This window comes from Columba livia, unplaced genomic scaffold (assembly GCF_036013475.1).
Source record: "Columba livia isolate bColLiv1 breed racing homer unplaced genomic scaffold, bColLiv1.pat.W.v2 Scaffold_166, whole genome shotgun sequence".
Taxonomy (NCBI): domain Eukaryota; kingdom Metazoa; phylum Chordata; class Aves; order Columbiformes; family Columbidae; genus Columba; species Columba livia.
In genome coordinates, this window is record NW_027043062.1 from 184,669 (window position 1) to 198,584 (window position 13,916).

General features: G+C 48.0%; 1 protein-coding gene across 1 annotated transcript; it reads left to right on the plus strand.

Annotated features, from left to right (window-relative positions):
• The first annotated feature begins 9,577 nt into the window (after nt 1-9,577).
• Nucleotides 9,578-13,520, plus strand: LOC135577893 (cilia- and flagella-associated protein 52-like). Its single transcript, XM_065048006.1, has 6 exons — nt 9,578-10,223; nt 10,955-11,091; nt 11,614-11,742; nt 12,651-12,750; nt 13,206-13,322; nt 13,452-13,520. Exons 1-6 carry the CDS (start codon nt 10,182-10,184, stop codon nt 13,518-13,520), a joined length of 594 nt encoding a protein of 197 aa, XP_064904078.1. The 5' UTR covers nt 9,578-10,181.
• Nucleotides 13,521-13,916: the final 396 nt, after the last annotated feature.

Sequence of the window (13,916 nt, forward strand, 5' to 3'; positions counted from 1 at the left end):
TACAGCATCCTAGATACAGCATCCCAGATACAGCATCCCAGATACAGAATCCCAGATACAGCATCCCAGATACAGCATCCCAGATAAACCATACTAGATATAGCATGCTAGATACAGCAGCACAGATACAGCATCATACATACAGCATCCTAGATACAGAATCCCTGATACAGTATCCCAGATACGGCATCCCAGATACAGCATCCTAGACACAGCATCCTAGATACAGCATCCCAGATACAGCATCCCAGATACAGCATCCCAGATACAGCATCCTAGATACAGCATCCTAGATACAGAATCCCAGATACAGCATCATAGATACAGCATCCTAGATACACCATCAGAGACACAGCATCCCAGATACAGCATCCTAGATACACCATCAGAGACACAGCATCCCAGATACAGCATCCTCGATACAGCATCCTAGATACAGTATCCTACATACAGCATCCCAGATACAGCATCCCAGATACAGCACCCCAGATACAGCATCCTAGATACAGCATCCCAGATACAGCACCCCAGATACAACATCCTAGATACAGCATCCCAGATACAGCATCCTAGATACAGCATCCCAGATACAATATCCCAGATACAGCATCCTAGATACAGCGTCCCAGATACAGAATTTCAGATACAGCATCATAGATACAGCATCCTAGCTACAGTATCCTAGATACAGCATCCCAGATACAGCATCCTAGATACAGCATCCTAGATACAGCATCCCAGATACAGTATCCCAGATACAGCATCCTAGATACAGCATCCTAGATAAAGCATCCCAGATACAGCATCCTAGATACAGCATCCTAGATAAAGCATCCCAGATACAGCACCCCAGATACAGCATCATAGACACAGCATCCAAGATACAGCATCCTAGATACAGCACCCCAGATAGCGCATCCTAGATACAGCATCCTAGATACAATATCCCAGATACAGTATCATAGATATTGCATCCCAGATTCAGCATCCCAGATACAGCATCCCAGATACAGCATCATAGACACAGCATCCAAGATACAGCATCCCAGATACAGCATCCCAGATAGAGCATGCTAGATACAGCATCCTAGATACAGTATCCCAGATACAGTATCATAGATATTGCATCCCAGATACAGCATCCCAGATACAGCATCCAAGATACAGCATCCCAGATACAGAATCCTAGATCCAGCATCATAGATACAGCATCCTAGATAAAAAATCCCAGATACAGCATCCTAGATACAGCATTCTAGATACACCATCCTAGATACAGCATCCCAGATACAGCATCCCACATATAGCATCATAGATACAGCATCATATATACAGATTCCTAGATAAAGCATCCCAGATACAGCATCCCAGATACAGCATCGTAGATACAGCATCCTAGATACAGTAGCCCAGATACAGCATCATAGATACAGCATCCTAGATACAGAATCCCTGATACAGCATCCCAGATACATCATCCCAGTTACAGCATCCTAGATACAGCATCCCAGATACAGCATGCCAGATACAGCATCCTAGTTACAGCATCGTAGATACAATATCCCAGATACAGCATCCTAGATACAGCATCCTAGATACAGCATCCCAGATACAGTATCCCAGATACAGCATCCTAGATACAGCATCCTAGATACAATATCCCGGATACAACATCCTAGATACAGCATCCCAGATACAGAATTTCAGATACAGCATCATAGATACAGCATCCTAGCTACAGTACCCTAGATACAGCATCCCAGATACAGGATCCACGATACAGAATCCCAGATACAGCATCCCACATACAGCATCCTAGATACAGCATCCCAGATACAGAATCGCAGATACAGCATCCTAGACACAGCATCATAGATACACCATCCTAGATACAGCATCCCAGATACAGCATCCCAGATACAGCATCCTAGATACAGCATCGTAGATACAATATCCCAGATACAGCATCCTAGATACAGCATCCCAGATACAGAATGTCAGATACAGCATCATAGATACAGCATCCTAGCTACAGTATCCTAGATACAGCATCCCAGATACAGCACCCCAGATACAGCATCCCAGATACACCATCCTAGATACAGCATCCCAGATACAGGATCCCCGATACAGAATCCCAGATACAGCATCCTAGATAAAGCATCCTATATACAGCATCCTAGATACATCATCCCAGATACAGCCTCCTAGATACAGCATCCTAGATACAATATCCCAGATACAGCATCCTAGATACAGCATCCCAGATACAGCATCCCAGATACAGCATCCTAGATATAGCATCCTAGATACAGTAGCCCGGATACAGCATCATAGATACAGCATCCTAGATTCAGCATCCCAGATACAGCATCCTAGATACAGCATCCCAGATACAGAATCCCAGATACAGCATCCTAGATACAGCATGCCAGATACAGAATCCCAGATACAGCATCATAGATACAGCATCCTAGATACAGCATCCCAGATACAGTATCCCAGATACAGGATCCCAGATACAGCATCCCAGATACAGCATCCTAGATACCGCATCCTAGATATAGCATCTAAGATACAGTAGCCCAGATGCAGCATCATAGATACAGCATGCTAGATACAGAATCCCTGATACAGCATCCCAGATACATTATCCCAGATACAGCATCCTAGATACAGCATCCCAGATACAGCATCCCAGATACAGCATCCTAGATACAGCATCGTAGATACTATATCCCAGATAGAGCATCCTAGATACAGCATCCTAGATACAGCATAATAGATACAGCATCCTAGATACAGTATCATAGATACAGCATAGCAGATACAGCACCCCAGATACAGCATCCTAGATACCGCATCGTTGATACAGCATCCCAGATACAGCATCCCAGATACAGCATCCTAGATACAGCATCCTAGACACAATATCCCAGATACAGCATCATAGACACAGCATCCTAGATATAGCATCCCAGATACAGCATAACAGATACAGCAGGCCAGATACAGTATTGCAAATATAGGATCCCCAATACAGAATACCAGATACAGCATCCCAGATACAGCATCATAGACACAGCATCCCAGATACAGCATCCTAGATACACCATCATAGACACAGCATCCTAGATACAGCATCCTAGATGCAGTATCCTACATACAGCATCCCAGATACAGCACCCCAGATACAGCATCCTAGATACAGCATCCCAGATACAGCATCCCAGATACAGCATCCTAGATACAGCATCCCAGATACAGAATCCCAGATACAGCATCCTAGAAACAGCATGATAGATACAGCATCCTAGATACAGCATCCCAGATACAGGAACCCCGATACAGAATCCCAGATACAGCATCCTAGATACAGCATCCCAGATACAGCATCCCAGATACAGCATCCTAGATACAGCATCCTAGATACAATATCCCAGATACAGCATCCTAGATACAGCATCCCAGATACAGAATTTCAGATACAGCATCATAGATACAGCATCCTAGCTACAGTATCCTAGATACAGCATCCCAGATACAGCACCCCAGATACAGCATCCTAGATACAGCATCCTAGATACAGCATCCCAGATACAGCATCCCAGATACAGCATCCTAGATACAGCATCCCAGATACAGAATCCTAGATCCAGCATCATAGATACAGCATCCTAGATAAAAAATCCCAGATACAGCATCCTAGATACAGCATTCTAGATACACCATCCTAGATACAGCATCCCAGATACAGCATCCCACATATAGCATCATAGATACAGCATCATATATACAGATTCCTAGATAAAGCATCCCAGATACAGCATCCCAGATACAGCATCGTAGATACAGCATCCTAGATACAGTAGCCCAGATACAGCATGCCAGATACAGCATCCTAGTTACAGCATCGTAGATACAATATCCCAGATACAGCATCCTAGATACAGCATCCTAGATACAGAATCCCTGATACAGCATCCCAGATACATCATCCCAGTTACAGCATCCTAGATACAGCATCCCAGATACAGCATGCCAGATACAGCATCCTAGTTACAGCATCGTAGATACAATATCCCAGATACAGCATCCTAGATACAGCATCCTAGATACAGCATCCCAGATACAGTATCCCAGATACAGCATCCTAGATACAGCATCCTAGATACAATATCCCGGATACAACATCCTAGATACAGCATCCCAGATACAGAATTTCAGATACAGCATCATAGATACAGCATCCTAGCTACAGTACCCTAGATACAGCATCCCAGATACAGGATCCACGATACAGAATCCCAGATACAGCATCCCACATACAGCATCCTAGATACAGCATCCCAGATACAGAATCGCAGATACAGCATCCTAGACACAGCATCATAGATACACCATCCTAGATACAGCATCCCAGATACAGCATCCCAGATACAGCATCCTAGATACAGCATCGTAGATACAATATCCCAGATACAGCATCCTAGATACAGCATCCCAGATACAGAATGTCAGATACAGCATCATAGATACAGCATCCTAGCTACAGTATCCTAGATACAGCATCCCAGATACAGCACCCCAGATACAGCATCCCAGATACACCATCCTAGATACAGCATCCCAGATACAGGATCCCCGATACAGAATCCCAGATACAGCATCCTAGATAAAGCATCCTATATACAGCATCCTAGATACAGCATCCCAGATACAGCACCCTAGATACATCATCCCAGATACAGCCTCCTAGATACAGCATCCTAGATACAATATCCCAGATACAGCATCCTAGATACAGCATCCCAGATACAGCATCCCAGATACAGCATCCTAGATATAGCATCCTAGATACAGTAGCCCGGATACAGCATCATAGATACAGCATCCTAGATTCAGCATCCCAGATACAGCATCCTAGATACAGCATCCCAGATACAGAATCCCAGATACAGCATCCTAGATACAGCATGCCAGATACAGAATCCCAGATACAGCATCATAGATACAGCATCCTAGATACAGCATCCCAGATACAGTATCCCAGATACAGGATCCCAGATACAGCATCCCAGATACAGCATCCTAGATACCGCATCCTAGATATAGCATCTAAGATACAGTAGCCCAGATGCAGCATCATAGATACAGCATGCTAGATACAGAATCCCTGATACAGCATCCCAGATACATTATCCCAGATACAGCATCCTAGATACAGCATCCCAGATACAGCATCCCAGATACAGCATCCTAGATACAGCATCGTAGATACTATATCCCAGATAGAGCATCCTAGATACAGCATCCTAGATACAGCATAATAGATACAGCATCCTAGATACAGTATCATAGATACAGCATAGCAGATACAGCACCCCAGATACAGCATCCTAGATACCGCATCGTTGATACAGCATCCCAGATACAGCACCCCAGATACAGCATCCTAGATACAGCATCCCAGATACAGCATCCCAGATACAGCATCCTAGATACAGCATCCCAGATACAGAATCCCAGATACAGCATCCTAGAAACAGCATGATAGATACAGCATCCTAGATACAGCATCCCAGATACAGGAACCCCGATACAGAATCCCAGATACAGCATCCTAGATACAGCATCCCAGATACAGCATCCCAGATACAGCATCCTAGATACAGCATCCTAGATACAATATCCCAGATACAGCATCCTAGATACAGCATCCCAGATACAGAATTTCAGATACAGCATCATAGATACAGCATCCTAGCTACAGTATCCTAGATACAGCATCCCAGATACAGCACCCCAGATACAGCATCCTAGATACAGCATCCTAGATACAGCATCCCAGATACAGTATCCCAGATACAGCATCCTAGATACAGCATCCTAGATACAGCATCCCAGATACAGTATCCCAGATACAGCATCCTAGATACAGCATCCCAGATACAGCATCCCAGATACAGCATCCTAGATACAATATCCCAGATACAGCATCACAGATATTGCATCCCAGATACAGCATCCCAGATACAGAATCCTAGATCCAGCATCATACATACAACATCCTAGATAAAGAATCCCAGATACAGCATCCTAGATACAACATGCCAGATACAGCATCCCACATATAGCATCATAGATACAGCATAATATATACAGATTCCTAGATAAAGCATCCCAGATACAGCATCCCAGATACAGCATCCTAGATACAGCATCCTAGATACAGTAGCCCAGATACAGCATCATAGATACAGCATCCTAGATACAGAATCCCTGATACAGCATCCCTGATACATCATCCCAGTTACAGCATCCTAGACACAGCATCCCAGATACAGCATCCCAGATACAGCATCCTAGATACAGCATCGTAGATACAATATCCCAGATAGAGCATCCTAGATACAGCATAATTGATACAGCATCCTAGATACGGTATCCTAGATACAGCATCCCAGATACAGCACCCCAGATACAGCATCCTAGATACAGCATCCTAGATACAGCATCCCAGATACAGTATCCCAGATACAGCATCCTAGATACAGCATCCTAGACACAATATCCCAGATACAGCATCATAGACACAGCATCCCAGATATAGCATACCAGATACAGCAGGCCAGATACAGTATTGCAAATATAGGATCCCCAATACACAATGTCAGATACAGCATCCCAGATACAGCATCATAGACACAGCATCCTAGATACAGCATCCTAGATACAGTATCCTACATACAGCATCCCAGATACAGCACCCCAGATACAGCATCCTAGATACAGCATCCCAGATATAGCACCCCAGATACAGCATCCTAGATACAGCATCCCAGATACAGAATGCCAGATACAGCATCCTAGAGACAGCATCCCAGATACAGAATCCCAGATATAGCATCCTAGACACAGCATCATAGATACAACATCCTAGAAATAGCATCCTAGATACAGCATCCCAGATATAGCATCCCAGATACAGCATCCCAGAGACAGCATCCTAGATACAGCATCCCAGATTCAGCATCCCAGGTACAGCATCATAGATATTGCATCCTAATTACAGCATCACAGATACAGCGTCCTAGATAAAGCATCATAGATACAGAATCCCAGATACAGCATCCTAGACACAGCATCATAGATACAACATCCTAGAGACAGCATCCTAGATACGGAATCCCAGATATTGGATCCCAGGTACAGCATCATAGATACAGCATCCTTGATACAGCATCCCAGAAAGAGCATCCTAGTTACAGCATCCCAGATACAGCATCCCATATACAGCATCCCAGATACAGCATCCTAGATACACGACTAGATACAGTAAGTTTTGTTTGGGGTTTTTCAATCGCCTCTGTTGACACGTCGTATAACAACTGATTGCTGCAGTGCTAATGAGTGAACAGGAGGATGAGCAACAGACTGCAGAAACTGTTTGGCTTTTGGTTTATTGAAAAATTATGATTTAACTCAAAAGCAATAAGATCTTGCAGTGGTCTTCTAATACCTAGTGACAGCTTTTTAATGTACCTGTTTGGAACTTTTAGATGATTTTTGATATGAAGCGGCTGTTCCATTGTGGAATAGTGCAGGAGTAAACTCTTGCATTTCAGCATTCCTGGCAGATGTGCAGCTTGATAAAGACCTCAGGCTGTTTGGTTTAATCAGACTTTTGTAGATCCCACCTTCACTGCTCAAAGCACCGGCTGCCAATGTGTTTTCTGGTGTTGTCACTGCTTTCTGAGCAAAGACGGCAGAGGCAGCAGCTCTGCTGGTGGTGTCTGTTTGATTGAAACACGGGTATCTGCAGAACTTTAACCTGAAAGCTCAGAAAGCTGTGGTCGGTGGTATATCTGTGTAATGTTTGTAGATTCTTCTGCAGATGTTCTTATGCCAGCGAGCACGGAACGTTTGTGAGTGTGACCTGCTGTGCGGTTAGAAGGAAGAAAGATGTGTGAGCTGCAGCAGCAGGAAGGCTGCAGCCGTGTAAGCCGGGGTGCAAACGGCACGAAACGGGCTGCAGCGGCGGAGCCCTCGGTCCCGGGCCGTCCCGGGCGGGCGCAGCCCGAGCGCTCCCGGCCCCGCTGCCGCTGACCCGCCGGGGCCGGGGCCGCGCTGCGGGCGGACAGCGCCGCTCTGCGGCCGCCGGCGGCTCCGGGCCGGGAAGGGGGCGGGGCCCGGTGGCGGGCGCGGACGGGATTGGCTCCTGCGCGGGATGGGCGGGGCCACGCTGCAGAAGCGCGCGGGCCGAGGAGCGCGTGCCGGCGGTGCGGCGGCGGGAGCAGCGCGCGAGGAGCGGCGGGGCCGGCGGTGAGCGAGGGGCGGGCGGACAGCGGGGAGACTGGACGGGGCCGCCCCGGTCCCGGCTGAGGGGGGAGGCTGGAGGGGGAGGGACGGGCTGGGTTCGGCAGGAGGAAGGCGAGGGGCAGCCAGCCGCAAGAGCGCGGCCCCGGGCCGGGCCGGGCAAGGGGCGAGGGGGAAACACGCGGGCGGCTGTGAGGGAAGGGAGCCCCGGGCTGAGCGCTGCGCGGGGCTCGGGCGGGGCCGTGGGGCGGAGGGGGGAGCCCGCGGTGCCGCAGGGCAGAGGGAGGAAAGCGAGCGGGAGGGGGCAGCGCCGGGTCGGGAGCGGCGCAGGCGGGGCCGGGGCCGCCGTGGGGGCGCCAGGGGGCGCGAGGGGCGGGGGCGGCGCTGCCGCGGGGAGGGGCCGGGAACGGGGGGAGCGGCGGGAGCGGCGGAGGAGCCTGAGGGCGGGACGGCGCGGAAGGAGCTTGGGCGGGAAAGGCTGAGGGAGCTCAGGGAGGGGGGGACATCGGGGAGGCTTGGCGGGAAAGGCTGAGGGAGCTCAGGGAGGGGGTGACATCGGGGAGGCTTTGGCGGGAAAGGCTGAGGGAGCTCAGGGAGGGGTGACATCGGGGAGGCTTTGGCGGGAAAGGCTGAGGGAGCTCAGGGAGGAGATGGCGTCGGGGAGGCTGCAGTGGGCAATGCTGAGGTAGCTCAGGACAGGATGGCACTCAGGTGTGGTTTCAAAGGGAAATGCTGAGGTACCTTGAGGAATGGACGCTGGGCTGGGAACTATGAACACATCAGGTTGGTTCAGAGAGTGTTCATGACAGAAATTTGTGCAGTGAAGGATTCCAGCAAAGAGAGGGAGAAGAGCCAAACTTAGATCAGGCCTCCTAGGCCGCCTGCAGGTTTGGGGATAGGGATGACGAGGTTGTTAATCCGGTCCTAACTGTTTCTTTCTCTGTCCCTCTCTTGCAGCACCTGACTGAATGGAGGAGCAAGTGGACGGGAAGCTCCTGCGCCACACACAGATCACATTTGTTATAAATAAGAGCCAATAAATCGATTCTGAGCCAATCAATCGATTTTATTTAGCAAGCGGTAATTAGGCAAAACAGCGCTGGGTGACCGGGGGAAGCTCAGTTCCGCCAACAGGCACACCACTCAACTTTTCGTGTGTGCTTATATATGTTATACGCTCGTTCACACGCTGGGAATTTCCGTCTCTGGAACTTTGTTACCTGTGGCACCATCCGGGAGTCCTGTTATCTGTGGCACCATCCGGGAGTCCTGTTACCTGTGGCACCATCCGGGAGTCCTGTTACCTGTGGCACCATCCGGGAGTCCTGTTATCTGTGGCACCATCCGGGAGTCCTGTTATCTGTGGCACCATCCAGGCAATCCAGGCATTGGCTTAACTACTACTACAAGGTTCTACAAAACATAATCAAACTTGCACAAGCGCAGTTACTGCTTACAACAATATGCATAATATAATTGAATCCTACTCGATTTGTTCAACATTAACAATTTTGGCCATCACTTATTACAAGGGTGACCGTGCTGTTCGACACGGGGTTGTTCTGCTGAACAGCTCTGGGGAGAACTGGAAGGTTCTTTTCCTTCCCCCCCCTCGCCTTGTGAGGTAAACCGTGGGGAGCCAGTGGTTTCTGCAGCCCCTGAACTGTTGGCAGCCAGCGGATCTTTCACCCGTTTCTCTTGCAGGACATGTTCCCTGTGGCCTCATCTGCCACCCCGACAGGGAGCACATCCTGTACCCCCTGGGCTGTACGGTGCTGATTCAGCACCTGGACACTAAGAAACAGAGTTTCTTGCACGGCCACGCCGATAACGTGTCCTGCGTTGTCGTGTCCAGGGATGGGATGTACGTCGCTTCAGGACAAGTCACCTGCATTGGATTCAAGGTGGGTAATGCTCTGATTTTAACCGCTTAGTATTGACCAGAGAAATTGGAGTTGGCTTGCCAGTGGTGGGAACACCTTTCGTTTATTTTTTCTTTGGTTGGAAAATAAATATCTGCAATGGGAAGATGTTGAAGGGAATGGGAAATTGTAGTTACTCCGTTGCTGGATGTGCCTTTATGTTTTTGTAAAACATGAAGCAGTCTCCCTAGGATTGAGGGATTTTTAGTTCCAGTCCTTTTTATCCAAAGTGTTGTGGGCGTGTGGCAGCCAAAATCTCATTAGACATTAATTAATAAATGCTGGTTTATTTCAAGTGAGACCTGAGTTCCAGAGCTGCTTAGGACTTTCAAAAGCCCTTGACAGGTACCTACCTGCATTTTCAGACCTCTGAAGTTCTTTTCATTTTATTTTTGCCTATTTGAAAGACCTCAAGACACTTGGAAGGGATCAGGTTTTAGTGCTTTCAGTATTTTAAAACCTAAGTCAAATACTCAGTGTCTCAGGGTAAATGTAGGTGCTGAAATGAAGCAGAGCTACTCAAGTGCTCAGCTGGAATAATGCTTCTTACAGCACCCAGTCTGAAGCCTCTTTGTGTCAGGGGTGCCCAGGGCTGCAGAGAAGCTTGGGCTGGGCTCCTTCTAACAACTTTCCTGCCAGAGAACGTTGTTCTCCCTGATCCTGCGAGTTACAGCTCATGCTCTGCCATCCCCCCCTTCTGCTTTGCCCCGCAGGCAGACGTCATCCTCTGGGATTTCCCAAAGCAGGAGTTACTTGCTCGGCTCTCGCTGCACGAGGGCAAAGTCGAGGGACTCTCGTTCTCGCCCAGAGGCATTTATCTTGTGTCCCTGGGAGGCCAGGACGACGGCAGGTAAGGATTTCCGCTTCTTGGCACAAGATTTTTGACAAGAATCAGATTCTCTGGGCGGCCTGAGACGTTTTTCCAGGGAGGGTGGTGAGAGCCTGTCCCGGGTTGGCCAGAGAGGTGGTGGCTGAACCATCCCTGGAGACATCCCAGGCCAGGCTGGACGGGGCTCTGAGCACCCTGAGCTGCTGAAGATGTCCCTGCTCATGGCAGGGGGGCACTGGGGAGCTGGGAAGGTCCCTCCAACCCAAGCTGTTCTGTGATTCTGTATGATTTGAGTCGTGCTCCGCAGAAGGAATCTGATAAATCCACGTAGCCTTGCTTCAGGAGCAGGGGATGTAAACTGCAATTCCACACTTTGGTGACAAGTTTTTTCTTGGGTAGAATCTCTACAAAGTTACTTCTGTTGTGTGTCCTGGTAGGAACAGACTGCAGGACAATAGGCTTTGTCTTGCTTTTGTTTTTTAGTAACTGACTTCCAAGCAATGTCAAAAAGCGAAGCTGTTTCAAGGCTTTCTTCTCCTGCAGGGTGATGGTGTGGGACGTCAGTAAGAGAGAGGCTGTGTGCGGGAGCCCGGCCTCGCCGCGCAGCGCCGGCAATGCCAACGTCGTCATGTGCTCCAGCTGCAGGGACGAGATGTTTGTCACTGCTGGAAAGTAAGGGTTTGTTGAGAGGAACGAGCAGAGCGAGAGAACCCCTGGCCCTATTTCCTTTGACAAAGAGTCTTTATTGAACTACAAGGAAACTTAAGCAACTGTGTGCTTGTGTTGTTTCTTTTTACTCTGAATGGACTCATGAATACCCGTCAGGTTGTAGATTTAAGGCATTTCTGCTTGTTCTCCATGTAACAATATGTTTTCAGAGCAGCACACAGGGGCCCACGTGCGTCACTTCTGCTCCTGATAGCAGGATTTTGTACTCAGCATTCCCCGTGCAGTGTTTAACATATTTAGTTGCCAGTGTTTACACAAGAAAAGCAGTCAATGAGTGCCCCTGAACAATGGCTAATTAATGTCGAAACAGTGATGTCTTGCCGGTCGTTGGATGATCTCCTGTCCTCACCAGATGTGATGTACAGTTGGTCACTGGCTTGTAACAAAAGTTGTACAAAACGTCGCGTTTTGCAAGGATTTGCGGCAGCGCCCATATATCCAGGCTGACGTTTAAACGCATTGAGGGCCTGCACCTCCCTGTACATCAGGGACGGCTTTGGATGCTCTTGGCTGCACTCGCACTTATGAGTGCTCGCCTTTGCAATTTTAGCACTTTGGTAAATGTAAGGGTGACTCTGCTTAAAGATATGACATCGTCTCTGACATCGTCAATTAAATTGCACTAGGAAAGAGTTGAAAGTGTCCTCACATATGTTTTTGCTGAAGCCTTAAGATTTTTGATTTACCTGGACAAAGTTTCCATGAGAGACTTCTCTGATATTGTTCTTTTTCTCCGTATTGAAAGATCAGAATAATGGAGCCTTGTGAAGGCTTTTTACTTCTTGTAGTACTGAAAAAACGTGGAGGTTTCTGCATCTGTGGATTTGATCCCACTCTATTTGTTCTTATAGTTTCACCATTCGAGTGTGGGAACTCGACACAGCAACTAAAACAATCCATCCATCTGAATGCTACGCGGGGCAACTGAGAGGAATCAGCGTGTGTGTTCAGGTACGTTTCAGCCAAGATGACTTTGCTAAACTAAGAAACTCTGTACAGACTAGAGAAAAACCACGAGTTTCTCTAATAATGCTGGAAATGTTGGTCCCAAGCGCGTGACGGCAGTGAAGTTCCTCAGCATTGCCCATGGCCGTTGATCTCCCACGGCCTCTGGGAAAGAGTGTTCTGGATGCTCCTCAAGAGAAGCAGCACATCTTACGGTCACGGGCTCCGGCACCCGTATTTTTATGCTTCCAAATATGATCTAGATTTGGTTAGAAAGTGTCTGGCGTTCAGCAGTGTTCTGGATCTGTGCGTGTGATGGAACAGAAACATTGGCTGGGTTCCCCCAGGTGAACTCTTGGCAATCCACTGAACTAAAGCTGTTGATGCAGCCCAGTGTCAGGCGTGGGACACGGGTCTCAGGATCCAGACCGTGATCTCTTTTTCTTTATGCTTTCTTATAGATGACAGACGATGATGGTGATTTTCATCTTGGCACGACGAGTGGAGATGTCCTGAAAGTGAACACAAGCAGCAAGGTGCTGACTGCCTGTGGGCCCCAGAAGAAGAAGTTGAGCATGGTGAGTAGCAGCTCTGTGACTCCAATTCTGTCCTTGTCCTGCTCTTTGTCAGTGACTGAAGGTAGAGCAACCTGCGGGAGAACCATCACAAAGCGGATTCTCAGACTAACGCTTTTCCTGCGCTGTCAGGAACGAGCCCTGAACGACCACCAGAGGACACTGCGCGTGCTTAGAGTAGTTCCAAGGTGTTGCAACTGATATTGTGAAATAATTGTGTAACCTAATGAATATGCAATATACACGTTGTAACTTCAATGAATATGTATGTAACCAAATTGTATAGAATGGTGAAGTTTGAATCAGTGGTCGGAACCAGCTTTGGGTGCGAGCCCCTGGTTTCCCAGCGCTGAAATAAAGCACCGCATATAACTACGCCCGTGGTTCTGTGTCCTGAATGCTGACACCGCCACGGGTGTAAGTAAAACTTCTCGCAGGATTGCGAGTATATTTATACTTTCTGTGCACATATGCACGTAGAACTTTCCGCGCTCCATTTGAGCGCGTATAAATTGACCCTCGCCGAATCGCGGGTGTATTTTCCTCCCGTGCACATATGCACGAGTAACTTTCCGTGCGCATTTGCACGCGTACTTT

Excerpts from the sequence above, each read along its gene's own strand:
- LOC135577893 (XM_065048006.1), top strand. The coding sequence starts at position 10,182 with ATGTACGTCGCTTCAGGACAAGTCACCTGCATTGGATTCAAG. Across the intron at positions 11,092-11,613 it reads GGAGGCCAGGACGACGGCAG|GGTGATGGTGTGGGACGTCA; the intron begins GTAAGGATTTCC and ends CTTCTCCTGCAG. Across the intron at positions 11,743-12,650 it reads ATGTTTGTCACTGCTGGAAA|TTTCACCATTCGAGTGTGGG; the intron begins GTAAGGGTTTGT and ends TTGTTCTTATAG.